The 27,182-nt window shown below is 46.0% G+C and overlaps 2 protein-coding genes across 2 annotated transcripts; both read left to right on the top strand.

Annotated features, from left to right (window-relative positions):
- Window positions 1-432: 432 nt before the first annotated feature.
- Window positions 433-7,699, top strand: plp2b (proteolipid protein 2b). Its single transcript, XM_030365315.1, has 5 exons — window positions 433-719; window positions 4,339-4,494; window positions 5,113-5,211; window positions 5,589-5,685; window positions 5,972-7,699. Exons 1-5 carry the CDS (start codon window positions 630-632, stop codon window positions 5,983-5,985), a joined length of 456 nt encoding a protein of 151 aa, XP_030221175.1. The 5' UTR covers window positions 433-629; the 3' UTR covers window positions 5,986-7,699.
- Window positions 7,700-9,000: 1,301 nt separating this feature from the next.
- Window positions 9,001-26,877, top strand: prickle3 (prickle homolog 3). The gene is given in 16 exon segments (XM_030365060.1): window positions 9,001-9,410; window positions 14,440-14,534; window positions 20,516-20,699; window positions 21,205-21,318; window positions 21,670-21,774; window positions 21,776-21,808; window positions 23,060-23,110; window positions 23,112-23,132; window positions 23,134-23,265; window positions 23,428-23,517; window positions 23,519-23,618; window positions 23,982-24,320; window positions 24,446-24,751; window positions 24,897-25,017; window positions 25,019-25,323; window positions 25,604-26,877. Coding segments are annotated over 16 exon segments (2,562 nt in total). The 5' UTR covers window positions 9,001-9,368; the 3' UTR covers window positions 26,128-26,877.
- Window positions 26,878-27,182: the final 305 nt, after the last annotated feature.

Here is a 27,182-nt window from a genome sequence, read left to right as displayed (position 1 = left end):
CGGTATAGGCAGCAGTATATATTTTATAAGTCAAAATAGTATTTAAAATATATTATACGCAGTAATGAAATAAAAAAAAAAACATCCCAGTCAGATAAAATAAAAAAATATTATCAGCCTTGGAATGGAAAGAATGTGTGGGCAGAGCCGCCCCCGAAGTGCCAAGTTGTCATGGGAACTGTCGGCGCTCCACCGCCAACACGAACACGACCAAATCAAGACAAACCAAATGTGGTGGTGAATATATCCAATTTAACCATGCAATGTTATCTCTCAAGCACCGTGGTCAACACGATCTCATGTGTTGAACACAAAATAACAACAGGTTGCAGTGTGACGATCAGGAACGTATTACGGTATCCAGCCCCCAGTAGATGAAAAGCCTCTTGAGAAAAGTGAAAGCCAACGCCCCGCTGACGCTCCTCCGTGCAGAGCCACTGCGATCCACACTGAAACCCGCTGTGCTTCTAACATAACCTCTTTGCGCTTTACAACCAGGGAGACAGATCTTCGATATAGATAACAGCTACTAGCCGTTTCGTTTGTATTTACGGGGAAATCGTACGTCGTTGTCCACGTTTCAGTATCAACATTTACACGAAGTGAAGACTTTAGACTTTAGTTGAAGAATGGCTGATACCAGCCCCGCTGCAAACTGCATGGACAAGCTCAAAAGTTACGTGAAGACCCCGAAAGGGGTTATTCTTGCAGCAGAAATAGTAAGTGTTTTTACTGGAGTATTTTGTTAAACAACGTTAAATTGAGATTGAGCTCTTCTGCTCGCCAACAAGCTTTGCAATACAATACAATTGCTCTGTATGGTCTACGGTGTTTACTTGTGTAATTTGCCACTGGTTGCTGCAGCTTGAAGACTGCCACTGTGTGGCTCAGTGTGAAGTATAGCCTGCTCTCACACACAAAGGAGCTGATCTAGCATGTTTGGTCATTTTCAGACAAACAAAGGTTTTGCTTCTAATGATGAAGGATATATCGTCTCTCCTGTTTAAATGAGGACCGCGTGGATTCGGGGTTGGAAGTCAGGTCGAGGGGTTGAAGGGCTTCCACCACCTGTCACGTTTTCCCATTTGGCACCACCAAACCAAAAATCGCCTACGATTTAACTTGGCAGTTGACACATCTGGCTTTCTGCAGTGATTCCCTTTTAGTTTAATTCGTAAACCAGCCCACAATACTCCCTTTGACCCCAATCATAGAGCTACAATCAATTGTATCATGCTTAGATAGATAAGGGTTAGCTTTGTCTAGGTGCCACACAGGTTAAAATAAGGCAATACACGCACAGTACATATACAGTACATAAAAGACAATGACACAGACAAAAATTTAAACCAGTAAAAAGATAAAAAGGTGTTGTGCTATTGCAACTTCCCATTTAAAGTGTTTGTGTAGTCTCTAAAGTGCAGAGTGCATTTAGCTCAGGTTTACTCCTAGTGCCGGAGCATTGAGGAGCAGCCTCATAGTGGCAGGGTGCGTGCTATTGCAGAACGGTATGTTTTACCCCGGAGACTTTGCATTCTCTTTCCAGTGTCTTATTTCTTGAATTAATAATTATTAACTTTGTGTTGAGCACTGGTGTAAGTTATCCCCAGAAAATGGTCTAAGAAAGAAAACCTTCTTTCTCAAATGCACACGTCATAATGAGGGTCCTGCCTGGTAAATTGTCTTTAAGGGGTAGGCCCTCTAAGGGAATTTCCATGAAAATGTGTACCGGACTACCCCAGCGCTGGGAGGGGTTGCCTCAGGCATCTAGGGGCCCTGCATGCTATTAAAGGGTATACACACTGGAAGCCATGGTGGGTTTGTCCACTATGGGCTGTATTTGGATCCTGTGATGGTAGAGCTATTAAGAGGCCTCGTCCAAGCCTCTGACTGCCCTATAAATATTATGAGTTAGGCGTTATCTAGTGTGCTGTAGGTTACGTTTGTGGTTTAGCAGCAGCTACAGCGAAGATACTGTATCACATTGACCTGACTGTGAGGTCACTTTGCCTACACTCAAACGCAGTCTGACTCTGAAGCTCTTTTGAGTCGTTACAACGGCCGGCATCCTATACAGACTTACAGACACACACCCACATGCTTTTTCTTACACCGACCATGTTTGCCGTCAAACCTCAAAGCTTCTTGTATGCACACAAACAGAGCAGGACCAGTCTTGATCAGGTTTTAACGCTCCGCGAGAAGGGCAAACGGCTACATGTTGGGACTCACACACACACCCAAATTAGAGGAAACCTCCCTTTTGTGACGTGCAGCGGTGGTAATCGAGTTATTACTGATGGTTAGACGACATGATTCTGTATTTCATTGAAAGAACAGCAAGTCGCAACTGACTACAGCTGTTTTCAGTGAAATGATGATCTGTGATCACTGTTTGAATGGAACACGCGTAACTGAAACGGGAACCAGTGTTCTGTCAAGCCAAACACGACTTATTCAAGGGTGCAAACTGTTAATATGGATGACTAAGATAAATCTTATCAGTGACTCGACACACAAGACTCGATGTCACTTCCTTGGTTTTTCGTATTGTGCTATGGGGGCCTGCCCTTTGGTTGTCGTGTTGCTCTATGACTATAATTAGCCACACCTTTCTAAGATTTTACCCATATCTAGTTCTAAAGAGCATTTTGTTCATTCTACTCTTGTGCTTAATGCGTCCTAGTGCTGTGTTTTGGCCCCTCTTCCTCCCTTTTGTGTAAATAGATCAGGGCCCACTGTCTCTCCGTAGCACCAAGGTGTCACCATCTGGGGTGGGAGAAGGACTCCAGAGTGGTGGGCGGTTTGACTCTTGTGGAGCCTTCGCTGCCTTCAGAGCAAGGGCCCAAGATACAGCCTCTCTTTGTGTCCGGGGGCCCTCGGACATCTTACCGCTTCACAGAGGCGCTCTGTGCCAGCCTCCTGAACACTACTACTGTGTGTGTTTGTGTGTGTGTGAGTGATGGGAGAGAGAGAGAGAGAGGGAGTGATAGAGAGAGAGCAGTGACAGATGTAGAAGGCTGTTGTTCGGGGTCGTTACCTCATGCATGCTCGATATAGACTAGCTAGTCTCTAGCTAGTCTGCAGACTGTGAAACATAACTTACTCCCCTCCCACCTCCTGGTGGTTTGTGTGAAGTAAGGTGACGGTGCCGAGGGCCGCTAAGTGCTGAGAGATGATTAACATCCTAGGAATCCAGTTGAATCCCGCCGCCCACATTCAGCAGCATCGGGAGCAGACCTATAAGGAGCTGTGGAGTGAGAAGTGAAACCCCAGACACTGCATTTCTACCCTGGAGAGGTTGTAAAGAAGCGCACAACGTATATGTTTTAAACAGATGGCGGAAATGACTTTGACGTTCTAACGATGTTGACATTAATGCAGGGGGGAGGATAACATAAATGAGAGCCTCATGAATCAAAAGGCCCACAGTTCCCTATAAGCTTAAGCGGTCCTTATTTGACTATTATTAGGCTGTGTTGTGCCATGTGTCTGTATAAATGCAACCTGCCCACACCGCTTGACCGCAGCAACAATAGTGCGATTGAGAGGGGGTCTGCTGGGGGTCTTGAACCGTGTGGGCCGAGTAACGTAAAGACTTCTACGAAAACCGGCAGAAGCTCAGCGGGCCGGGCCGGCGGCAAGGCAACGCCTTCTTGCTTTCCCCTCTGCATGGAAAAATGTGTTCATAATGTGGGGGGAAACACACGCAAACACACTCGCACACACGCAAGCGAGCTGAAAGTCTTGGATGGAACCAACATGTGTTGGGTGGATTGGTTTGGTTTTTATAGAAAGGGGTGAAACACATACAGTCACTGATTTATTTGAGGCACCTACACTTTTGACAGTGTTTAGTTTGGCTGCTTTCTACCCTGTTGCACATAGTTCCTCTACCGAGGCGGATTTGCTGATTGGGCTTTGCAGTTTTCCTGTGGTGAAAGTAAAGGTCTTGTTCTTGTTCCACGAGGGAGAGGACTAGTTGTATGTGTGCACACCCTGGTCCAGAGAACCATGTTTAATGTAGAGGGACTTCATTAAGACATTGTTTTCCAACCTGCTCCACTTTGCTCGTGCTGATGATTCTTGGCAATTGCACGGGGGCCAGGTTACGTTTGTTGATTCTATTGCTGATTCTAAGTAGTAAACTTTCAAGTACCGACCTATTCTTATATTTACCACAGGATACATGCCATTCCCTGGTGTAACTTCTACTTTTAACTCCAGGCTGCTTAATAGTATTATATTACAACGATAATGTTAATAAATAACATACTTAATATTGCACTAGGCAAATCGATTTTGCCAAAAAACTTATTTTTATCTTCCCCTCCCCAGCTCATCAGCCTCATCATCCTCATCTGCTATGCATCCTCTTCGTACGGGGGGTACACCGCCGTGGCCATCTGTACGATGATCATTGCTATGATCTACTTCGGGGTCTTCATGATGGAGATGGACAAGCAGATCCTATTCATCAACTGGTTGTGGAGTGTGAGATTTTCAGTTGCACACACACACCTACATGGACACACACATAAGTATAAGCGCACACAGACGCACACACGCACACACAGACACACACTAATATTAGCACATGCACACACACTTACATGAACACACACACAAGCATTAGCAAACGCACACACACACACACACGCGCACACACACACACACACACACACACACACACACACACACACACACAGTGCATACACATACACATACACGTGCACACACGCCTACATGAAAGTACATGCTCACTTATGCTATAAGATGATGCTAACTCAGCCATGTATAGACTCGCAAACATAAAGAAGCAAAGTCACACCCAACACATACCTCTGGTATGATCCTATAAATATAAAACATTGTGTGTTGTAAATCTCCATAAAATTCCCCAGGAATTCTTTGAGACAGTTATCATTGAATGATTGTCGTCAGCAGATTAGTGCAAGCTTAAGCTCACATGAAGATACTCACACACTCCAGACAAACTTTTTATAAGGTTTTATTGTGTGTGGGTGTGTTTCTATCTATATTCCTATCTATATATATGTGTGGGCGTCGGGTGTGTATTTACACATGGTGTTGCTCCTGTGCTGGCCCTAGGATCTAATCCGTGCTGGGATCGGTGCAGGTCTCTACATCATAACCTCCCTGATCGCGGTCATCGGAGGGAAAGGCGACGGTGCCCTCATCGCTGGCGGGGTATGGCGCACTTCCTTTGCATTGACATGAAGGCAAACTCGTGCTCGTTTCGTAACTGCATCCGCTGCTGACTTTGCATTGAATCCCATTGACACATCCGCTACAGCAAGCAGGACAAAGAAACGCTGGACATTGGGTGATAGTGAAATTTCTATCTCACTTCCTCATTATTTACTTTTATGAATTTTTTGAATGACTTGAGAAACATAAATATCACTTAATATGTAAAAATGTGTCACATGCTGTTTTTTTTCCATCAGAACTAGACGCAGAGACAGTCACACAAAGTTGGGCCCACACTTGCGTAGGCAGAATTCAACAACAACATCTCTGTTTACCTTACCATTTTTATATTGTTGTCACCTCTTCTATTGTAGGTCTTCGGTCTGCTTGCAGGTATCCTGTTTGCCTACGATGCCTACACCATCTACCTGCAATTCAAGAGCGGCAGCCAGCACGCAGCAGCTGGTACTGGTAGGAACCATTGTTGCTCCTTCACTTTTATTATGATGTTAATGAAGTCCTTAAAATTGTGCAAATGAATGCCCTGTATAAAGCATGATTCTATATAACTATGTTTTAAAAAGTAGTATGGCTCACTTAAAAAGTTTGAATATTGTTATATATTATGTCAAACAAAGCAAGATATGCTATTTATTATTACATTGCATCTGCCCCATCGTGGCTGTAAGGTTGCTTTGAGCAGATGATAACCCTACTTTCTTTCTGGCTCCTGGTTGTCAATCTTCCTGGCTCACAGACGACACTGTTTAGTAGTCCAAGGCACCACAACCAAATGTCAAACACACAGCAGCAAGAGATTAAGAAAAACACATGAGGAAGATGATGATGAAGGAGCCGGAGGCGAAGAAGAGAGCAGAACATGGCTGACGGCGGACATCGGAGGGAGCAGACAACCTCCTGTTCCGACTCCGAGGAAGAGGACATTTATTTTAAAGGTGCAATGTGTAGGATGTAAGTGGAGTCCAGCAGTGAGAAACAAACTGAATCCCCCCCCCCCCCCGTGTAACCCTATAGGGCATATCTGACAAGTAAGATTTAGGATAGTTAAAAAAAAATTAAAATTTAAAATGGGGCCTCTTTTGAGCCATTGGTCCATTCTGGGCTGCCGTAGAAACATGGCGGTGCAACAAGGTGGTCTCCGTGTCAGGACCCTCTCCCTATGGAGATATAAAGGGCTCATTCTAAGGTGACGAAATACAATGATTCTTATTTCCACGGGATCATACACTAATGAAATCATGCTTCATAAAAATCATACATGAATATTCTATTACATTTCTGCCAAGTCGGTTCTTAGATTCTACACACTGCCCCTTTAAAGGTCCGGACCAGGAAGGTGAACGTCTTCGCTGACCAACCAGTGACCTGCATGTGTTCTATCTAGTGCTTGCGTAATGGTTGGGTTGCATCAGGGTTTTCCTCGTTAAACCTTAACTACGACTTCAGTGTGCCCCTGCGGGATTTAGTGTTTGGTCATGTAAAAAGGGAAAGTTGTAAATATGGCACTGTAAAGCATTTGTTTGTATCCCTAAAGCGGTTTTCTCACTCTATTTAGTTTAGTGCACATTTCTACTGTTTTTAACGGAATATAATGGTAATGTCGACTGTGGCAAAGTCTCCTTGTCCACTTAATACTCTGTATGGATTTAAGAAACAGTTTAAACATGAACGGGCGTTTATGGAATTACTTGATTTGTTCTAAGTTTTGGTTTAAATATATTTTTTGGTGTTCATGTTAAGTAAAGTTTACTCGAAGATTCAGGCTTACAACCATCAATGCCCAAACCCTTTCATGCTCTCCCTGCCATTTCAACGTTAATTGTCATGCTTTGTGAGATATAGTGCCTTAATCTGGTCCCAACTAACAACCACGAGTTACATTAGTTCTTGTCTGGTCTATGCTGTGTTTAATACTCAATAATACTGTTTTTTTTTTTACAGACCAAAGATGAACTAATGTGAGGTTTAGGCCTACCTAATATGCCTGTTTGTATTGGTATTCTACTGGTTCTTATCAAAGCACAGTCTTTGTTCAGTCAAAGTTTTGTAATAAATTAATCACCAAAGACCTTTGTCTTCTTGCTTGAGGGAAGCCCATCACTCTAAATGATTTTCAATTCTTTCTACTCAGGTCTTGTGTGTGTTTTTTCATGTGTGGTCGTAACAAGTTTCCAAGGTGCAAAATTAAAGTGTATAAAATATATTTTATAGCAGCCAAACAAAACGCCTTTTGTGGATGTGTCTACTCAATGACTTGAAGAAGCTGTGTTTGAGAGCTTGTGAATGGTATTTCTGGATTTGGATATTATGGTATTAAACTTTAAACTGTACAATTGTATTTTAATTTAAAGGTTGAAGTTTTTGAAAGAAGCCTAAATGTTGTTAACTAATAAGCTTCATACGTTCTGCCGTTTAAATTTCACAACATCAGTGATTTCAGAAATAAAACAGATTGTTGCCACAACGAAGTGTGAACAATGTCTTAATTGTACATCCCTTACAATGTATTGAAGAAGATGTATGCCGTTTGTGAACTTCTGCTTCTGAAGAATTTCCCAATTTGTTACACATTTAACCAGTTTCTTTCCCAGGTTTAGAAAATAAACAACCCTCCAAACTGCACTGCATATTCCATTTCCCTTTTCCCTCATATACAATTTTAATGATAGGCTATGTTAAATCGAAATCGAAATACTTTTAATGTCTAAATCGAATAACTAAATTGAAATGCTTAATCTGAAGCTAAATACTTCATCTAAATCTAGATCCTAAATCTAAATCGATATTTTATATCTAAATCGAAATGCTAAATCTTTTATTGATCTAAATCCTAAATTTATACAATTGGTTCTGACTCCTAACCAGCAGTTCACGCTATTTGACATCATGAATCTGCCAAAATGGCGAATTCTGGCTAGGAGTCGTGATTCCCAATTCTTTATAGGTCCATGCATGATTCTCACACTGCTTTTCCATCGGTCATAATTAATGACCGATTAGCATATGTTAATTAGCATATCAGTTGTGTGGATTTAGGATTTAGATATCGATGAATTAGCAAGAATTAGCATTTAGGTTTAGGATTTATATTCAGACAAAATGTAGATTTGAATTGTAGATTTCTGATTTATGATATGGATGTAGATTAATATTTAGCTTTTAGATATAGGATTTCGATTTCGATATAAAATGTAGGTTTAGCTATAAAATGTAGATTTAGGATTTGGATTGAACATATGATGCATTATATGTTCGAGCTTCGCTTAAATGAATATGAAGCAAAGTTCGAGCTCGATCTGGAACAAGTGAAGAACGTTTTTGAGCAAGTAAATAAGGTTTATAACTTTAGCATTGCAATAAGATAAGCGAAAAGGTATGATTCCAATATATGTCCACTAGGTGGAGCCAGTCAACCATTTACTTGTGTTCTTTGTTTCCTTCCACAACAAAAGTACAGAGGCGAATACGAAATCCTAAGCATGGTTACATTTCTGAATCGTCAAAGTACAGGTTATTAAATCAAATGGAGGCAGGTGACAATCATTCTCACGATTGCGTATATATTCATGTTGGATAGGGTTAATTTTTACAAATTATCTTTAAATCTGCAAATGAGGTTGGCTATGCAAGGACATTCATTTGACTCATGAATAATAAACACATAGAATTAATACAACATAAAAACATCAACAAAATTAATAATTTTGACCGCATTTGGATCCATCACGTCAAAAGGCAGAATCAGAGATCCATATTCCCGACTCCTCCCACTGTCCAGACGTCCTGGAAATGGAACATTTTCAGGTAGGAGCAGATGGAGGAGGAACACCTCTTCGGAGGCGCAGTATGCCCAGGACCATGATTTACGAAACTTAGCAGCAGACAAGCCCCCGGTGTAGCGGAGGAGGGTCTCCTTTGTGTAGTCCAGGTACACAGGGCTGGTGAATCCTGCGGTGAATATGCGGGCCTAACTTTTGGATAATGATTGACTCTGCTTAAAGTTTTTCAGACGAGAAATAAACAGCATGGGACGAGTCGGAGAAGGCGTGTAGTTGACTGTATAGGGGTTATTGAGTTAAATCCCTCGCTACAGAGTATAGCCCACCTTTTACTTTTCCATGTGACCCGATATCATGTTCTCTCGCGGATCGAAAAAGCGACGATCAAACCGCTCGGTAAGTGTGTTTTCTTTATTTTCCTCAACTATGCTACATGTAAACGTGTGTTTTATTAGTTTTACGGATCAAACATCAATTAAAGATGTGTACAATGAATTCCACCTTCATATTTCTATATTGTCCAACTCACTTTAATGAAGTGTGTTGGTCAACTTGGTCCATAACACACAACCCCGTCCATGCGCCATCACCTTTACCTGGCTACTATGTCTACCATTTCTCAACGATTTCCATCGATCTTCATAAATGTGTGTTAATAATAAAGTAACCGTGTTGCCATATTTAAATACAGAAACGTTACAGACTTGTATATTCTTTGTTTTATAAATCATTGAAAGCGCCCAGTTTAGAAACACTGACGTCATAGGAATTCACCTGGACAGGAGTTTGGAGAGGAGAGGTTTCTGCCATTTGGAAACCACGTTACTTGTATAGGCCTACCGTTTCCACCTAAAAACACATATTCACTGGGTTGCAGTGTTATCTTTAGTGAGAACTAAATCTATGTATACAAAACGACTTCTAACTTCATACAACTATTCAGTAGAATGCCTTGAAGCTTACAGTATAATGTGCTAAACCTCTCATATTATCCCTGCGTCCGGTTTCCACTTTTATATGGAACATGTCAAACCTCATGTTTATATATGTACCTAGTACCCTACCTGGAAACTAATAGGTCTGTAACACTTGACTTAAAGCAAATTAAGTAAGTTAGACTGGCAAATCTGTCAGGGTTCTCATGTAATACATTTGGATGAGTGGTAATATTTAGGACTTAAGAGTTCATAATATTTGTGTCCGAAGTAAATCCTCAGTGGTTTCATTCAAAAACGTTCCAGTAGGAACAACGTCCTAGCAAAGGCTACATGCTGAAAAACATTGGTGTGTCATCATGAGTTATCCTAAGAAGCGGGAGGCCGGTGTCTCAATAAACGCAACAGAAAGAATCCTTGTACCCTTGTGTCAGAGTGAAAACGGCGGAGAGTGTTTCCAGAGCACAGCTCTGTTTGGTCCTGTCCGGCGAGGGGAGGTGTATCTAGCCAACGTGCTGGGGCAGCACAGGCCCTGTGACCCACGACCTCTGTGTTAATGGTTAACCCTTCAAGCGCTGCCGAGACAGCAACTTCACATAGTGGTTAACTATGGGTTTAAAGCCTTCTTTGTGACGTCATTCGGTTTGAACAGATCCACAGTGACCACCAGTCACCCACTCTTTGTACTTGTTGAGGGAGTTGATCTCGTGAAACGTGGATGGAGATATTTTTCTCTGATGAAGAACCACGTCTGTTTGGATGTTTTGATTTGAATTTACTCAACAGAGCACAGACAGTGATCTGATGCCTCCATCCATACCTGTTGATTGTCATGTTTACAGCTAGCAGCAGTTGGTGTCAACAAAGTCTCTTAGCTATGCCTCTGCCTATATTTGGTCGCCACTCGCCATGGTAACCAATGCATACATGCGTGCAATAGATGTATTTAAAATATGCTATGCGATCGCATACAACTGACACAGAGATGGCTCGGGCCCCTTTCAGCAGTGTTTGTGTAGTGATGAGACTAAGGTTACAGCTAGTGATACATAATGGCAATTAGCAGTGGGGCCATTGTAACTTTCACCATCCCAACATAGTTTCTTAAATTTCCTTGTTTTGTCTGCCAAGAAAAGAGTTAAACTTTAAACAGCTTACTAAAGTCTAAAACCTTTAATAGTTTATTTCTATTATAAGAATCAATGAGGTTTGTGTTCATAGTTAATCGATGAATCAACTCGTGTGTGTGTGTGTGTGTGTGTGTGTGTGTGTGTGTGTGTGTGTGTGTGTGTGTGTGTGTGTGTGTGTGTGTGTGTGTGTGTGTGTGTGTGTGTGTGTGTGTGTGTGTGTGTGTGTGTGTGTGTGTGTTTTATTAATTTAAACAGTACAGAATAGTGTAAACAAACACTAATATTTCCAAGTTGTGCAGATGCATGCTGTAAGCCAAAGTGAACAAATAGCCTGATGTTTTAGTTTTCAGTCAGTGGTTCTTCATAGAAACTGGGATAATTTGTGTGTTTACAAATGAAAATGACATGTTATTGCCATGTGTGTGGCCAAGATCTGGAGATGCCTTACCCTGAAACATGCATGTAAGAAATCAGTTAAACATGGCTGTGGCATGGATGTTTTCAAGCCAGTGTGAACCTCTTGACTTTTACTTTCTTGGTGCATTGTTTAGCGCTTCTCTTCCTACCACCCCTCCCATCACGTCCTTGTGTTGAGAAAACAATAGACCCATGACCAGTGTTGGACTCCACACACGTCACATTACCTCTTAGGCTGAAAGGAAATGTGCTTGAAGAAGACCATGCAGGTCAGCATGCATTGCAGCATGCATGTGTACATACATTAACAAGAAGAATACAAGATAAAGTAGTGCACGGTGACTGGAGGTATCCAGTGGTGGAAAGTCTGCAAGAGAACCATGCTGGGGTTAACAGAATCAATAAATGTCCATTCGACTAAAACAGGCTTTCAGGGGGGCCCAAAACGTTAGATACCTGGAGATTGTTAATGTTTTCTGTGTATCTCTTATCGGATGATCTTATTGGCCACTGTACTGAGATGAAGGAACATCTCTGCTCCGTAATCACAATGCTGTGTTACAACCAGCCTGACTGGTTTTGTTCACCTCAGGATCTGTTTACAGATAGGGCTGTCTCCTTCCCTGTAGCCCTTTGTCTATCCAGCAGTCTTCCCTCAGCTGAGCAGGGTTTGACTCTTTCTTTAGGAAGCAGATGCAAACCTGATGTTTCCAAAACAACACATTTGAACTGTCCACCTAACTATAAAATTATCTCTCTCACGTGTACTTGGACAACAACGTAACATATTTTGTACTTGATTTTAGATGTATGTAAACGGTTTTCCCATTCAAGTGCATAGCATCCTTTACTGAATATCTATTTTTGAAGACATATACTTTAAATGTATGATTAAGGATGAGCTGGAGTGATGTTGAAGCGTAGCATAGACCGCTAGAAGAACGTCAAAGTCTCGAAAGACACACTTTTCAAGTGTTACAAAGTATTCGTAACCGCAACTGTTTGCACTATTAAATACATAGTAAAAAGTCTTATTGGTGATAAGTTTTGGTGAGTGGGTGGTCCATGATTCCAGAACAACAACCTCCACGCTTCCTTCATCTTTCTTTCATTATCCATTCAGAAAAGGTTTATTAAAACACTCTGAGTCAAATACTATTTCTCACAGCCCGAGTGCATCATGACATCATCCTTAATTGGAGCAGGCTGTCTCCTAATCCGATGGGAGGCCGCATGGATTGTGTTATTTATTCATTCTATTGGGTCTTGAGTTTACTTTTGAGATTTAGTTTACAGTGTATACTTTATGCTTTGGAAAAAGTGTAGTTCCCCTACTTAAAGCAGTATCTGTTTACTGATTGTTCCTAGGCAACATTACAATGAGCATGACAATGTCCTACCTTACAGTCTACTTTAGGACTAATATTCTATTACTTCAAAGGAAAATTTTCAAGTATACCACGATTGCGTAGTTTGACGCCACAAAAAGTGCATGAACATTGCCAATATTGATAAGCTGAGCAAACTCAAAGTTGATGTTGATAACAGTAATGCTTCAAAGTTAAAGGACTGCACTGCATCTATTGTAATCTCTAATAAAAACTCACATTCAAAATCTCTGTGGGAAAACAGGCTATACTATACTTTTTGCTGATGCTTCAGACCGATGCAATGACGTTTTATGAGCTGCGTGTGGTTGAAAACAACATCCAAACATGGCTCAACAGGAAGTCTCTCGTGTGTGTGTGTGGGTGGGTGGGTGGGTGGGTGGGTGGGTGGCTTTCTGTACTTGAAAGCTAAAATGATGTACCTTTCTTTGAACCTGTGTTTGACACCTGCATGGATACTGTAACGTCTGGGTTAGACAACAGACCCAAGGCTTCCCAGCCCTGATCAGTTGAACAGTGCATGCTGGTCTGTGTTCTAGTGCAGGGAGACATCAGAACACTGACACTGGAACCCACTGTTGACTTCTCCCTGTCGGCTCCTACACATCCTGGGGCGATAGAAAGTCCCAATGAAAATTTGGGAAAAAGACTCAACATGAGGGAGGATCACATCACACACAGCAAAAATGTGATTACTAAACAAAAAACTGTGTTCAGAAATCCACCATGAAACCTCCAGCTTGGGGCTAACGGGCAGAGAGGACCGAGAGGGGGAGAGGCAAGTGGCCGGCGCAGAGGAAGGGAAAGTAGAGACGGGAGACGGCGAGGGAGGGAAAGGGTGCAGTGCTCTTCCTGTCGCCGCTTCCTTCCTTTCATCTCTAAAACACACACACACACACACACACACACACACACACACACACACACACACACACACACACACTGGGATAGAGGTAGCAGCCGATACATGAGGTAGTTGTTTTAGCACTAAACTGTTTTCTCGGCTGGAGTCGGATGCACGGCTCAGCGTTTCTCAGGCTGAAGAATTTCTGGAGGTTGTTCATCTTAATTTATGTCATTATACACACATACATGGCAAAGCCCTAAAATAATATACCCCATGTATTTTGATCAGCTAGAGGTTGCAATGGTATTCCTCCCCCAGTGTTTATGAACGCCATTGAATCCTCCATTTTAAGGGTTGATTACTCAATCACAATCAATTAACAAGTTGATTGATCTTCACCGATCATGCCTCTCCCAGCAGCCCACACAGGCAAACACTTGGTGTACTGGGCGCATTGCATTCCTGACAAACTATGTATGAGCATAAAGTACCGGCTATGTAACATAAAAAGGCTGCGGCAGACCGTGGGACATGGATCTGAGGCCAGGCTCAAACTCCTGCTACCCAGGTTCATGCTCCCCCTGTCAGCCACTCCCAGGCCTTGTATGCACACCGCCCATGGCTGCCATGGTGTCACTGAATCTGTATATCTTTGTTGTGTGTTACTCGGCAACACTCAGCTATAAGTGTGTTGTTGTTTGTGTCCAGCAGCAGCAGCAGCAGCAGGAGGAGGACCCGGACAAGGGGCAGCCCTGCATGCGATGCGGCGACCAGTGTCCGGGCTTTAGCGTGCATGGCTGGAGGTACGTACCCCCCCCCCCCCCGCCCCCGGCCCCTCTTATGTTACAGCATCCATGCGTGGCAAGTTGGCTTAAGGGATTTGTTTACTATGGTCATCAGTAAGCTAACACTCAGTTAGCTTATGTAGGGGACTACAGTGAGTAAAGCTGCAGTTGTAGAAGTGTGTGTCGAACCGTGTTCATAACGTTGTACCCCAGTATCAGTTCATCAAGTCAGAAACAATATACGCCTAGACCGCTTTCATGGTGAATCTTTTCCGTTGACATGTGTTTTAAGTTAGCGGAGGGGATGACAGCGTCACCTGTGTGCTGCGCTGGGTTTTAAACATGGCGCCCGTGGCCCTCCTCATAGAGCCGTAACCGTGCCGTTGGCGCTCTCTGCTGAAATTAGACAAACTCTGTCTTCATCATAGTAGGAATGCGATGGAAAACCAACACGATCCCAGCGGGGCGCACATGTTCCCCCCCCCCCCCCCCCCCCCCCCCCCCCCCCCCCCCCAACCCACTGAGTTGTGTCATCAGGGCCGTATTAATAGTGGTAGTATTAGTAGTAGTATCACTAAGCTCCTCCCCCTCTCTCTGACAGCAGCCATGTCCACCTCACTTAGTTCTGCTTAAGTTTACATTAAAGTGCTAGAGGGGATCATTACCGACAACAAGCCTTCTTTGTTTTACGTTTCCCCACTATTTTAAAAGGTTTGATACAATAGCATTTGTATATTTTTATAACTGAGTTGTGGCTCCAGCTGATCTTTCTTAACATAACCCATCACTGTCTTCACTTTGCCCACCCTATATCGAACAACACAATGCCAACTTGTCAGCATCACGTGCGTATCCCACATGGTCGGGCTGGGGGTACTCTTTAGGGCCAATTAGGGTAGAATTTAGTGGACATCTGAGGGCAGATGAACTATAGCAATGAGAGATGGTTGACCTTGACGCTGATGCAGCTTTTGTAAGAGCATATGGATTGAGTATCTTCATTAAGCCTCTCAGGATGTTGGGGTGCTTTTCTGATTCCCCCCACCCCCTTTCTTCATCCTCTTCTTTGGTTGATCCCCAGTTGTCTGGGGTATTGGTGGGTCTTAATCCTGTCCATCACCTTAATCAGATTACTCTGTGATAGGGTCCTAAATCTCCCTTGATAATGACACACACACACACACACACACACACACACACACACACACACACACACACACACACACACACACACACACACACACACACACACACACACACACACACACACACACCCCCCCCCCCCTCTCTTTCCCTCAGTACTCTAGCAATTGTGCATTTCCTGATGTGAATGTACTGCGTTGTAAACTAGGGGTGTATAACACGTTGACAAATGGCTCTCTGATAAAAGGAATTACCCAGGCCCAAGGTTGAAGCTATTCCTCAACCCCGGCCTGCCTTCAATCTCTGAGTTGGCGCTGACTATAAACACCTTATGATTTATTGAGTCTGTACAGGATAGGTCGGCGAGGGAACCAGAGTCGAGGTTTAGACTATTGTCAACCCAAACACAAAGGCTTAATGCAGGGCCGGGTGATTCAGGAGTCCTGAATACAAGACAATCAGGGCATTATTTTGGTGTCAATTTACCATATGTTGTGTATCACGGGCATATGTCTACAATCGCTTATAGCTCCAGACAAACATGGCTGACGTCTGAACCTTAAAATAACTATGTTTAGAAGTGTACATTAAAATACCTTTTCTGAGGGAAATTCATACCTATCATTGACTAGTTTAGGTTCAGTGTCACCGAAACAAATCTTAAGGGGGGGGTGGGGGCGAAATGCCATCCCAGATGAGCAGGGGCGGATGGAGAGGGACGGGAGGTCAAGGCCCCAGACAACACGGCACTCGGTGGAAACGGCATCTAATCTTCTACTTCAGAAACCCATTCGTTGGCACCGTCTTCCTAACGGAGGCAGATCAGCCAACCGGGCGGCCATTAGCTCAGCTGGTCTGCTCCATTAGAGGGGGGGGGGGGTTGCAATCCATCTTCATCCGCTTGCAGTTAATCTGGTGGTGGTTGGAGGTGGGGTGGGAGGGGTGCAGATGGGGGTGGAAGAATTGAGTTACGGCCGACCCTGCTGGGCCCCGAGAGCGTCTGAAGGGCCGGCGCTGGGAGGCAGGATGGCCCTGCACCCAGCTCTCTAGAAGCCTAATTGGCAGCAGTTGAGTCTCCTTAGAACCCGGGTCCATCTGTTAATCCCGAGCTGGCCCAGCTTCCCCTCATCCACGCGGCGACGGGGGGGATAGGTGGTCTGTCTTGGGCGGGTTCCTCCACGCATTTTGTCGAATGTGTTCCTTTTTTCTTTTAGCAGCACTAATCAGCGTACCTTCCTTCAGGCTTCACTGAGTAAATCCTATTTATTTTTTTCTCTGCATATTCAGAGGCAGTAAATGCATCACAGTGTAACTCGTCGGTCCGCATTACTTGTCCGACTTTGTAACTTGTCAAAGGGGATTGCTTGACGAGTCGGTAAATGAACTGCTGAGTGGCCGGATACATGAGGGCTCGGCGTAGCAGGCGGCAGACACAACGCATTAAAGGAAAACCTCCAGTTAATGTTGCGTCGTCTCGTCTCCCTGCCCGGCGTTCCTGTGTCTGCGTGGCCTGAGGTGGGCTCATGTCAGAAGACACGCCGTCTGCGCGGTGCTGCCGCCCGGATGCGTCTCCGGAGACGCTGCCCGTCTTCATTTCCCTTCCCACCACAGCGAGCCGAGGGATCCGGCCTGCTCCAGTCATTTGACGTGGAGAGGGTTAACGTGGACCAGAGCCCGTGTGCTGTGAGTCACGGGCTGCGGCGGCGTGGTTAGAGGTTAGCGGCGTTGCAATATGTTTGATTCCGATTTGATATCTTCAAAGGCGTTGTGCTAGCTGCAGGCGGTCGGTATAACAAGTGTTTAGCAGTCGCTTTAGTAAACAAAGGTATCTGCCTGAGCAAAGCCTCACTTTGATTGCCCGCTTTACAGCGAGTTAGCCAGGCATCGGTGTGTTGGCACTGCCTTAGAACCCCACTCTGAAACGCCCCCTGCATCAGAACAGGACGCGTGGAGAGGCTTGCCCGTATATGTGGGGATGTTGGGGGTGGGTTAGGGGAATCCAGGGGGTGGAAGGGGTCATAAAGATGAGGCCTTCCTTTGCCTTTTGAACGTCCTGCTGCTGAGGACAGGAACAGGAGGCGCTCTGTGGCTCCCTATGACTGGGATGTAGAGGTGATGGTGGGCACTGGAGAGATAATGTTCATAGGACGGCTTCACCCGGGATAGCGGAACGTGTGTTTGTGGGCGTGTGCGTATCATTGAGAGGCAGGAATACTGTTTTTTATTTTCTATGCTTCATTAAGGTAGGTGTTTAGTTTCATTATTAACAGAAGACGGCAGACCTGAGTCTGTCTATATTATAACTGCCTTCAGTTTAGTGCTTCAAGTTAAGAAGCTAAGGGGTTTATACGATCCAAAAGCTGAATATCTGAATTAAACGTAGCTTCATAATACTGTTATGAAATGCTGACCCCCATCACATCACAAATAAGTTGTATGTTCCATATGCGTTACTATAGCAATATACATCGATAAAGCTGCATTTCACGTATCGCCTTTCCACATAACTAATCAGCTTGTAAGCAGAATCCATCAGTCAACATCGTCAGTTAGAATTCCTATGATTGCACCACAATAAAGGGGACCATTTATCTTAAAGGTGACATTTTATAAATCCAATCCTTACTTGGGGAACTTATACTTTGGAAAAAGCTTTTGTTGTCCTCGGTTCTGATTTGTACTATGCTATAGTAGAGAAAGTCCACAGACCCATTTCCTCAGGTTCCAAAGATTGGTGCAGAGGGCTTTTGTTTTCTAGTGCTGTATTTGTAAAGACTTATTCTAATATTTTGTAAGGGTCATCTAACCTCATACTGCCATGTGCAATATATGCGTGTCCCATATAATTACAATTACAATGTAACCCCATATCAAACCCTACACACACAGTCAATACAAGCGCAGAGGGAGCCATTGTTGTAGTCCACACGTCCCGGGTCCACGCAGCGTTCAGTTACAGCATGCTGAGCCCTGCCACACTGGGGATGACGTCAGCCCCGTCTCATGTGACAGGATCGCTCCAGGGATCCTGGAAGTGTGGGAGGAGACGTATGGCTCTATTGTAAAAGGTCGGGGTCTTACGCTGTCCGCCTTCACCATCTGGACATTAATGCCATGTCCACACACACACACACGCACGCACGCACGCACACAATCGCACACTGTACATACACACACACACACACACACACGTACACACACACGTACACACACACACACACTGTACAATCACACACACACACACACTGTACAATCACACACACACACACTGTACAATCACACCCAGATGGTTGGCAGTTGCCAGCATGGCTTAAACTGAGCCAATCCATGAGGCTTTCCTTTGTTTCTATCGGTACCACCTGCCTGACAGCGATGGCCATATATGGTTCCCGGATGGGAGAAGGACTACAACTGCCATAGTCGGGTTATCTGATGTTGCTGGGTTCAACAGACGACATGTTCTTCCTCCTGTTGCTGGTCTTGTAATCAACGCTCTGAGGTTCCCCTTTTATCAGAGACTGACGGCGACTAAATGAAAGCCGCCGCCAGCCAGCGGGAGACCAGACAGTGACACGCATCCCAAGACAGCACTTACTTATTCATTTTTTTGTCAAAGTTATGACCATAATAACAGAGGAGCGCATGGATGGAGGAATCTGAGCCAGAGGGTTGAACGAGGAGCTCAATCAAGTGGATGTGCACGAGCGTGTGTACACGTGCACGCCCACGTCGAGTCAAGCAGCTTTGTGAGCGATGACCTCGTGCCACCAGCTGGCAGACATTGCAATTATGCAATTGGATGAGAGAGGGGGGGGGGGGGGGATGGACTCACAGACACCACATGTGGCCACGCTGCGTTGTCAACAGGCACACGCACACATGACTGAGCCATCTTTTCTATGCCCATTCTTTGTCTGTCCCTCTGCATGTAGATGCAGGCCGACCACAGATTAAAGTCGTCTTTCTCCGGGCCGCAGCGGAGATTAAAGTCCCCCATCTCCTTTTTTATTTATTTAAATATTTTATCTCTTGCTTCACAACCATGAGATTAACATTCGGGCTTACAACTGTGACCTCATTTCCTGCCTTCTTGATGGCTCACAGCGGTGGGGGGGACTGCGGCCGTCCTAATACTGATCCGGGGAGATGTGTGTAACTCATTGTTTGATAGTGATCCCAGGACAGATCCTGTGACGTCCCTTTCTCTGTGAAACGCTGCGCTGGGGACTCGGGTGTCAGGTTTGGCTGTTGTGGACCGAGGATTGTGTAGAGTGTTAGTTTGAGTTTGCTTATGTTGTATGTTTGTCCTGGAAGGGCGCCACCTGGCTGCTGCTGTAGTCATTGGGACTCTCCTCGACTTGGTCTCAAGAATGTGTTTGTGGACGGGGTCTGACAGTCAATGAGAGGTCATCGCAAAAAGAGTTCATAAATCACGCTGTGTCTCACAGCTCCAGGCTTGTGTGTGGATGAGCAGCAAAGCCACGCCCGGGTTTCAGAGAGACGCTCTGACTGAACTGTGGGAGGGTTTAAAGTGGAGGTGATAAACCAGAAGGATTGGCACTCGGTTATTATTTTTTTGAACGGGAGAAACCTCAGTGTCAGAATGTTGTGTGCACCTGAGTTATGTTTGATCGCAGGAAGAATGAAGGAACATTACACATGTCCTAGTCAAACATGAGTCATAGATGCTGATCTCTGCGATGCCAGGAGAGGATTGTAGGAGAACATGTTATTAGTCCCACCACGGGTATTAAAGTAGAATGCTGATTTAAAATCAGGTGTAGCAGAGCATCATCGTCCTCATCATCATCATCATCATCATCGTGACCTATGCCCCTCTTCCTCTGTGCCTGCAGGAAGATCTGCGTGCACTGCAAGTGTGTGAGGGAGGAGCATGCGGTGCGCGCCGTCCCGGGACAGCTGGAGAAGATGATGACCAAGCTGGTGTCGGACTTCCAGAGGCACTCCATCTCCGACGACGACTCGGGATGCGCCTCCGAGGAGTACGCCTGGGTCCCGCCGGGGCTCAAGCCTGAACAGGTGACTGTCGACAGACAGACAGACAGACAGACAGACAGACAGACAGACAGACAGACAGACAGACAGACAGACAGACAGACAGACAGACAGACAGACAGAGCATTCATAATGCACAGAAAGTGTCAAATGAGCAAAGACTTCATATCATACTTGAATAAACATTTGCATAAAGATCTATTCAGGTGCCGGCCATAAAAAGGTTGCAGATCGCTTTCCATTTTAAACTCCTGCTCCCAGTCCAACACACTTTAACGCGTGTCAAAACGGTATTATTAAAGCACATTTTAATTACTGGTGACACGGCTAAACGTAAAATATTTAAAGAATGTTCCCCTGCGTCACCCTTTGTTCTTTATTCGTTCTAGTAATTAAATCCATCTCTAAGTCATAGATGTATGACGGCTTTAAAGTCCGCTCACTCCCCCTGCAGGTGAACCAGTACTTCAGCTCTCTCTCAGTGGTGGTTGTATGTTAGGCTAACCCCGTCCTCTCTCTCCCCGTGCAGGTGTACCAGTACTTCAGCTGTCTCCCTGAGGACCGGGTGCCTTACGTCAACAGCCCCGGAGAGCGATACCGCATCAAGCAGCTGCTTCACCAGCTGCCCGCGCATGACAGTGAGGTACAGAACACACTAAGGACCAGGCTGGAGTTTGGTTGTTTCTCTACGTTTTAGAATAGCTTGATGCTATCCGGGCTATAAACAATTATCCTAGCCAGGTGGCTCACCCTTATAGTGGCCAACTATGTACGAAAGCCTTGTATTGGCTGGTCTATGATTCTTTCCATGTAGTCCCCCATTTGTATTTTCCTTCTTCCCTGTCGTCTACACCTCACCTCACAAAATATAAACTTGTTAGTGTTGAATTCCGAATAAATAACACGGGTTTGAGTGGCACTAGCTGATCTGGTGTCTGGTACTAATAGGGGAGTGTGTCGTTGAGGACTGACTGGAGACCCCTGTGTTCTACAGCCCCAGTACTGCAACTCCCTGGACGATGAGGAGAAGAAGGAGCTGCGTCTGTTCAGCCAGCAGAGGAAGAGGCAGAACCTGGGCCGCGGCATGGTGCGCCTCTTCCCCCCTCACCATGACCGGGGGCGTCTGCCAGCAGGTACGCTCGCCGGGGCAGTGTTGTTTAAGATTAGTGACGCACCGATTGATCAGCCACCGGTCTTTATCGTCTTTATCGGCCACTATCGTTGGTCTCGGTTATAGGAGGCAATAACTAATCTCACCAGGCTTCATTCTCCCTGTGCTTTTTTGCATGCGCAAAACTCTTAAAATCATAACACGAGGCTTGCAGCCTGTAAATTGATGGCCTATGCGCAACACAGTTGTATATCTGGATAATAGGCTTGCGCAACATCACAGACAAACTCAATGAGTTTGACTATTTATTCGATATAAACATACAACACCATAATGACCAATGAACTAATTTCATTATTTCTAATGGAAAGCTTTGCAACACCCACTTCTTCCTTGTAGCCATCCTGTTCTCTGGCTTGAATACTGCTATGTGCAGAGCGTGTCCCAAGTGCTAATGTTACATTCAATAATATGATTAATTTAATCTGTATCGGGTGTGTATTATCAAACTTCAATCTTATGGTGTTATCCCTTATAGCTCCTTTCCTTAGGGCGCGAGAGAGAGTGTATTGGCCCAACTCGTTCCAGTGAACAGTAATCTCACTGATTCCTTCACCTTTGTGAGGGATGTTCCATTTAATTAATAGTTCCTTCGCTTCTAAACCAATAGAAACGGTCAGAAGAGCATGTGATTCCTGCTTTCCCTAGTTCAAATTAAGATCTGCAGTTTTCTGTGTGCACATTATGTATTTTCTTAACGGAACCCAGCACAAATAAACAGTGCCAACACTTGTATAATACTAACTAAATAAGCCATAATATAATCAACACATAATAATTTTTATAACAAACATCCTAATATATATTTCACTAAGGTTTAAAAAAAAAAAGAAGCTGTGATCTGCATCGGAACGGCAGATCACACATTAAAAAAAAGATTGGTGATGGGGATCGGCCTACAGACACCTGATGGGTGCATCCCTCTTAGAGGTTTGAACACTGAAGCACCAGCAGGGCAAGCACCATGCCACAGGGTTGTTCTTAAATGGCAGAATAAGAAAGAAGAATGTATTTTTTCTATGACCCCGGAAGTTAAATCGCTGTGCTGTCCCCAGAAGGTGGGGGAAGCTGTTGGCCCGAGAGACCAAAAAAAAAAAAACGTTTGGGGGTGAACGGCGTGTTTGCAATGAACAGAACAGGAGCCTGCCCACGGCTTCCTACCATCCGCCTCCACCCTCCCTAAGCACCCCCTCCCTCCCCTCTCCACCCCCAGTGCGAGCGGCAGATCAGCGGCGGGACATTGCGGTGTTTGCGGGACCGGGCGGGGGCAGGGCAGCTGCTGGCACCCCCCAGTGCTTCCAGTGCGCCTCCTGCAGCGAGCTGCTGGTGGACCTCATCTACTTCCACCAGGAGGGGGAGATCTACTGCGGACGGCACCACGCCGAGAGGCTCAAGCCCCGCTGTCAGGCCTGCGACGAGGTAGCGATCATCAGGGCAGAGCCCATCAGGAATATAATTAGAACGGGTCGAGTTCTGATCAAGACGCGCCGCGCGGCACCATCGATGAAATAATCCTTTCTTTCTCCTTCTCCATCCGTCTCTCTCACTCTCCGTGTGCCTCTGCCTCTCGCTCACTCCCAGATCATCCTTGCTGACGAGTGCACGGAGGCGGAGGGCAGGCACTGGCACATGAAGCACTTCTGCTGCTTTGAGTGCGAGGCGTCGCTGGGCCGGCCTGCGCTACATCATGAGGGAGAGCCGGCCGTACTGCTGCTCCTGACTTACGAGGGCCTCTACGCAGAGTGACTGCGACACCTGCGGGGACCAGATCGGTACACAGGCACACACGCACACGCACGCGCACACGCACCAGCGCGTTGGTTCCTTCCCAAGACTGTTTCTTCCCACACATGTAGCCGTGTGTTTCCGAAAGAAAGTGTTGATAGAATTGTCTTGTCCTATCTTTGTTGTAAACGGTGATGGGGGTAACCTAGGGATTGAGTGCTTGGCACTTGTTTCTATGAACATCCTTACTGTACCGACGGCGATGTATTGTTTCTCCTTCTTTTGACAAATATACTTATTGCTAAGTGCCCTAAATGTAAATGTGCCCCTGTCGCGACACACTGTTTCTAAACACACATCTGACTGATGATGTGTAACTCTGATCATGTTCTAACTAAAAACGTCCCCAGGTATCGACCAGGGCCAGATGACGTACGAGGGCCAGCACTGGCACGCGGTGGAGTCCTGTTTCTGCTGCGCCCGCTGCCGCCTGGCGCTGCTGGGGCGTCCCTTCCTCCCGCGTGGGGGGCTCATCTTCTGCTCCCGGGCCTGTTCCCTGGGAGAGGACCCCAACAACTCTGACTCCTGCGACTCGGCCGTCCAGAGCCGGTCCCCGCAGCACCAGCGCTGCGAGAGGGCCGATAAAGTCAGGCATCCTCCGCGCTGTGCTCCACAAGCACCACTAGGGGGAGCCAACCTCTACATTACCCTTGCAAAGGACTGCATTCACACGGGGGTGGAGAATAAAGGTATGCTAACATGTGGTGTGTTCAACGGTTGCATATGCATGATATGTTTATGATAGGTCACGAGAGATTAGAGTTAAATATTTCCAAAAAAAAATTATGTTTTATTTTTTGTTCCACATCAACAGGTGTTAATTGCTCTCCTCAAAACGGCGCGCCTCTGGTGAGCGGCCAACCCCACCTACGAGGCTCGTACTCTCCCCTTCCTCACATTCACTTGGGGAACGGCTTCGGCCCGCCGTGGCCCAGAGACGCGTCCCACTACGGGTTGCCCTCTGGGGAGCGCGGGTCCAAACCGTCCCTGAGCAGCCTGGAGCCCCAGGGAGAGCTCCTGGGCCACACCGTGCACCCGCTCAGCAGCCTGCACTCCAGAGGCACGTCCACCGCCATCGACTGCAGGAGCTGGGTGGAGCGCAGCAGTCCTGCCCGACCAGGTGAGAGGAAATCCAGAAAGCCCGTCTTACTCGTTGTAGCAGTAAAGACGACTGCTTTCTGTTGTGTGGTTCATCCACCACCTGAAGTGTGTCGGGGGAAAAATGGAATCAAATAAAATGTCTTCTTCTCTCGCCTTGTCCGCAGTCTTCCCTCCCCAACAATCGCCGGTCCTCCATGTCAGCCGCGCCCCCCTCTCCGAGTCCCCCCCTCTCCCGCCTGCCATCCCAGACGACTTCCCGCCCCCCCTCCCCACCAAGGCCCGGGACTTTAAGGCCTGCGACTCCCCCGTGCTGAGTCTCCCCCCCGCCGGAGGACCGACTCAGTAGCCCCCCTCCGCTGGCCCGCAACGGGGCGGCCCGGGTCAGCTTCAGAGAGCCCATCAGCTCCAGCTATTCTGTGGATGAAGACGAGGAGGAGGAGGAGGAGGAGGAGGAAGAGGAGAATGAGGAGGAGGAGGAGGGGCGGGCGGGAGAGGGGGAGGACGGCCGTCTGGATGAGGAAGAGTTGGAGGAAGGCTTCGGGCGCAGGCTGCATCTGAAGAAGGGCATTCCTCCTCAGATGGATCTACTGGGTGCGTAACACTTTGACCTGAACCTGCAGTATCAACTTGTTTCTGCCGTCCCAATCCGTTTCGTTTCAAATAACTCCAACCTATCAGCTCAGATACATTTTCTTTGCTTTCATCCTTTATGCCATTTTTTTCTAAAACGGACCAGAATGACTCGCATACAACTTTGAAATCAATGGCGTCACGTGATGTTTGTTTCCAAACGTTCTTCATCCTAATTATTTACAATAAAGAACATCTATCTATTGACATGTGTTTTTTTTATTTGCTCGTCTCCCCACAGACGGATCCGGCTACCAGCAGCGCAGCCTGCGCCGCGGTGTGAGCCGCAACCGCATCACCTCCGACTCCAGCCTCCACCTGGGCACCGAGAGGCGGTTCCGCCGCACGCCGTCGGACCGGCCGCGGCTCGACGCCCTGGACTGGAGAGGAGGGGGGAGGAGGAGGAGGAGGAGGAGGAGGAGGAGGAGGAGGAGGAGGAGAGGGGAGAGGAAGGGCGGCCCCTCCCTGTCCCTCCAGCAGGGCCACCAGAAACACGAGGAGGGCTGCTCCACCTGCTCCTCCTCCTCAGACTCGGAGGAGGAGGGCTTCTTCCTGGGTCAGCCCATCCCGCTGCCCCCCCAGCTCCGGAGGCAGCGGCAGCAGCAGCAGCAGCAGGCCACGGGCGGACAGGAGGAAGACGCCAAGGGGGAGCGGGGGGAGGGGGGGGGGGGGAGGGACCGGGGTCTCCGGGGAAGCATGAGGCGGGGAAGGCAGGCCGAGAGCTTGGGGGCCAAGGACAAAGACAAAAACTGTGCCATCTCCTAGCCCAGAGAGCCCGCCCGCACCACAGACGCTCCGCAGAGTCCAAGGGTTTGAGGAATGTAAATATGTCGTGGGGGCCGTTGAGATGTCTTTGAGCTGGGGGACCAGAGTGATCATCATGACGGTCACCCTGGTCTTGAATCCTATTCAACTATGCAGGCTTTCTGAACGTAGACTACACAAGCTGTTTCACAGCAGTGTTTACATCTACGGAGCAGAGTTAATGCTACTTCTTACCATAAACTTGAAAGTTGTTTATATCTAAGCATTTTGAGATGATCTCGCAAAATACTACACATTGGAGAAGAGAAGAGGATTGTGGCTTTTACAGGGAAAGGTTGTGTAGAAATTGACATAAGTACCAAATATTATCTATTTACTGATAGTGGTCTTTCTATGCTGTTTTTATTTCCACATTACTTTGAAATCAATATTTATATTCATGAATACTCTGTGGCAAAAGTATGGGGTTCAACTGTGTCTTGAATCAGGCAGGTTATGGTTTTAAACTCTTAAATAAAATGGAGATTACTGTGAGAATTTAGTCTAGGTAAAGATCAAATATTTCTTTGGACCAAGTTGTGTTTTTATATTCCAGGGGATATGCTTAGGCGTTCCATAGGGCCAATGCTATTTTTTTTTTTTATACATATATATTTGATTTTAGGTAACTACATTTCCAGAGATTATGATGACCAGTGCTTTATGTAAGACACTTTTATATCGACATTAAAACATTGTAACTTTTTCTGAGTCTGTCTCTTATTGAGTATTTTATGCAAGGAGGGGTGTGGAAAGGTGTGATCCTAAACTGTAGCAGACTTACAAGTGGTAGATGCCTTACATTGTTGGTATATGAGTAGGTCTGCTGTGGGGCTGCCGCCGTCACCCGCTGAAGGTGTCATATAACAACACAGGAAAAGAAAATGTCACATGACCATAGAAAATATCTGTCCATTTCCTTGAGTGGGAGTGATTGGACGATCCATCCAACGGGGGAGGAGCCGTCCAGGACTTGTCAGACAGGTTTGTCTGCTGTGCTGTTGCTTGGAGTTTTT

Source organism: Gadus morhua, chromosome 1 (genome assembly GCF_902167405.1).
Source record: "Gadus morhua chromosome 1, gadMor3.0, whole genome shotgun sequence".
In the NCBI taxonomy this organism is placed as follows: domain Eukaryota; kingdom Metazoa; phylum Chordata; class Actinopteri; order Gadiformes; family Gadidae; genus Gadus; species Gadus morhua.
The sequence above is the reverse complement of the archived record's forward strand: the minus strand, read 5'-3'. Positions and strand labels throughout refer to the sequence as shown.

Coding starts and splice junctions, on each gene's coding strand:
- plp2b (XM_030365315.1), top strand. CDS start 630: ATGGCTGATACCAGCCCCGCTGCAAACTGCATGGACAAGCTCAAAAGT. Junction 4,495..5,112: donor TCATCAACTGGTTGTGGAGT/GTGAGATTTTCA, acceptor TGCTGGCCCTAG/GATCTAATCCGTGCTGGGAT. Junction 5,212..5,588: donor GTGCCCTCATCGCTGGCGGG/GTATGGCGCACT, acceptor CTTCTATTGTAG/GTCTTCGGTCTGCTTGCAGG.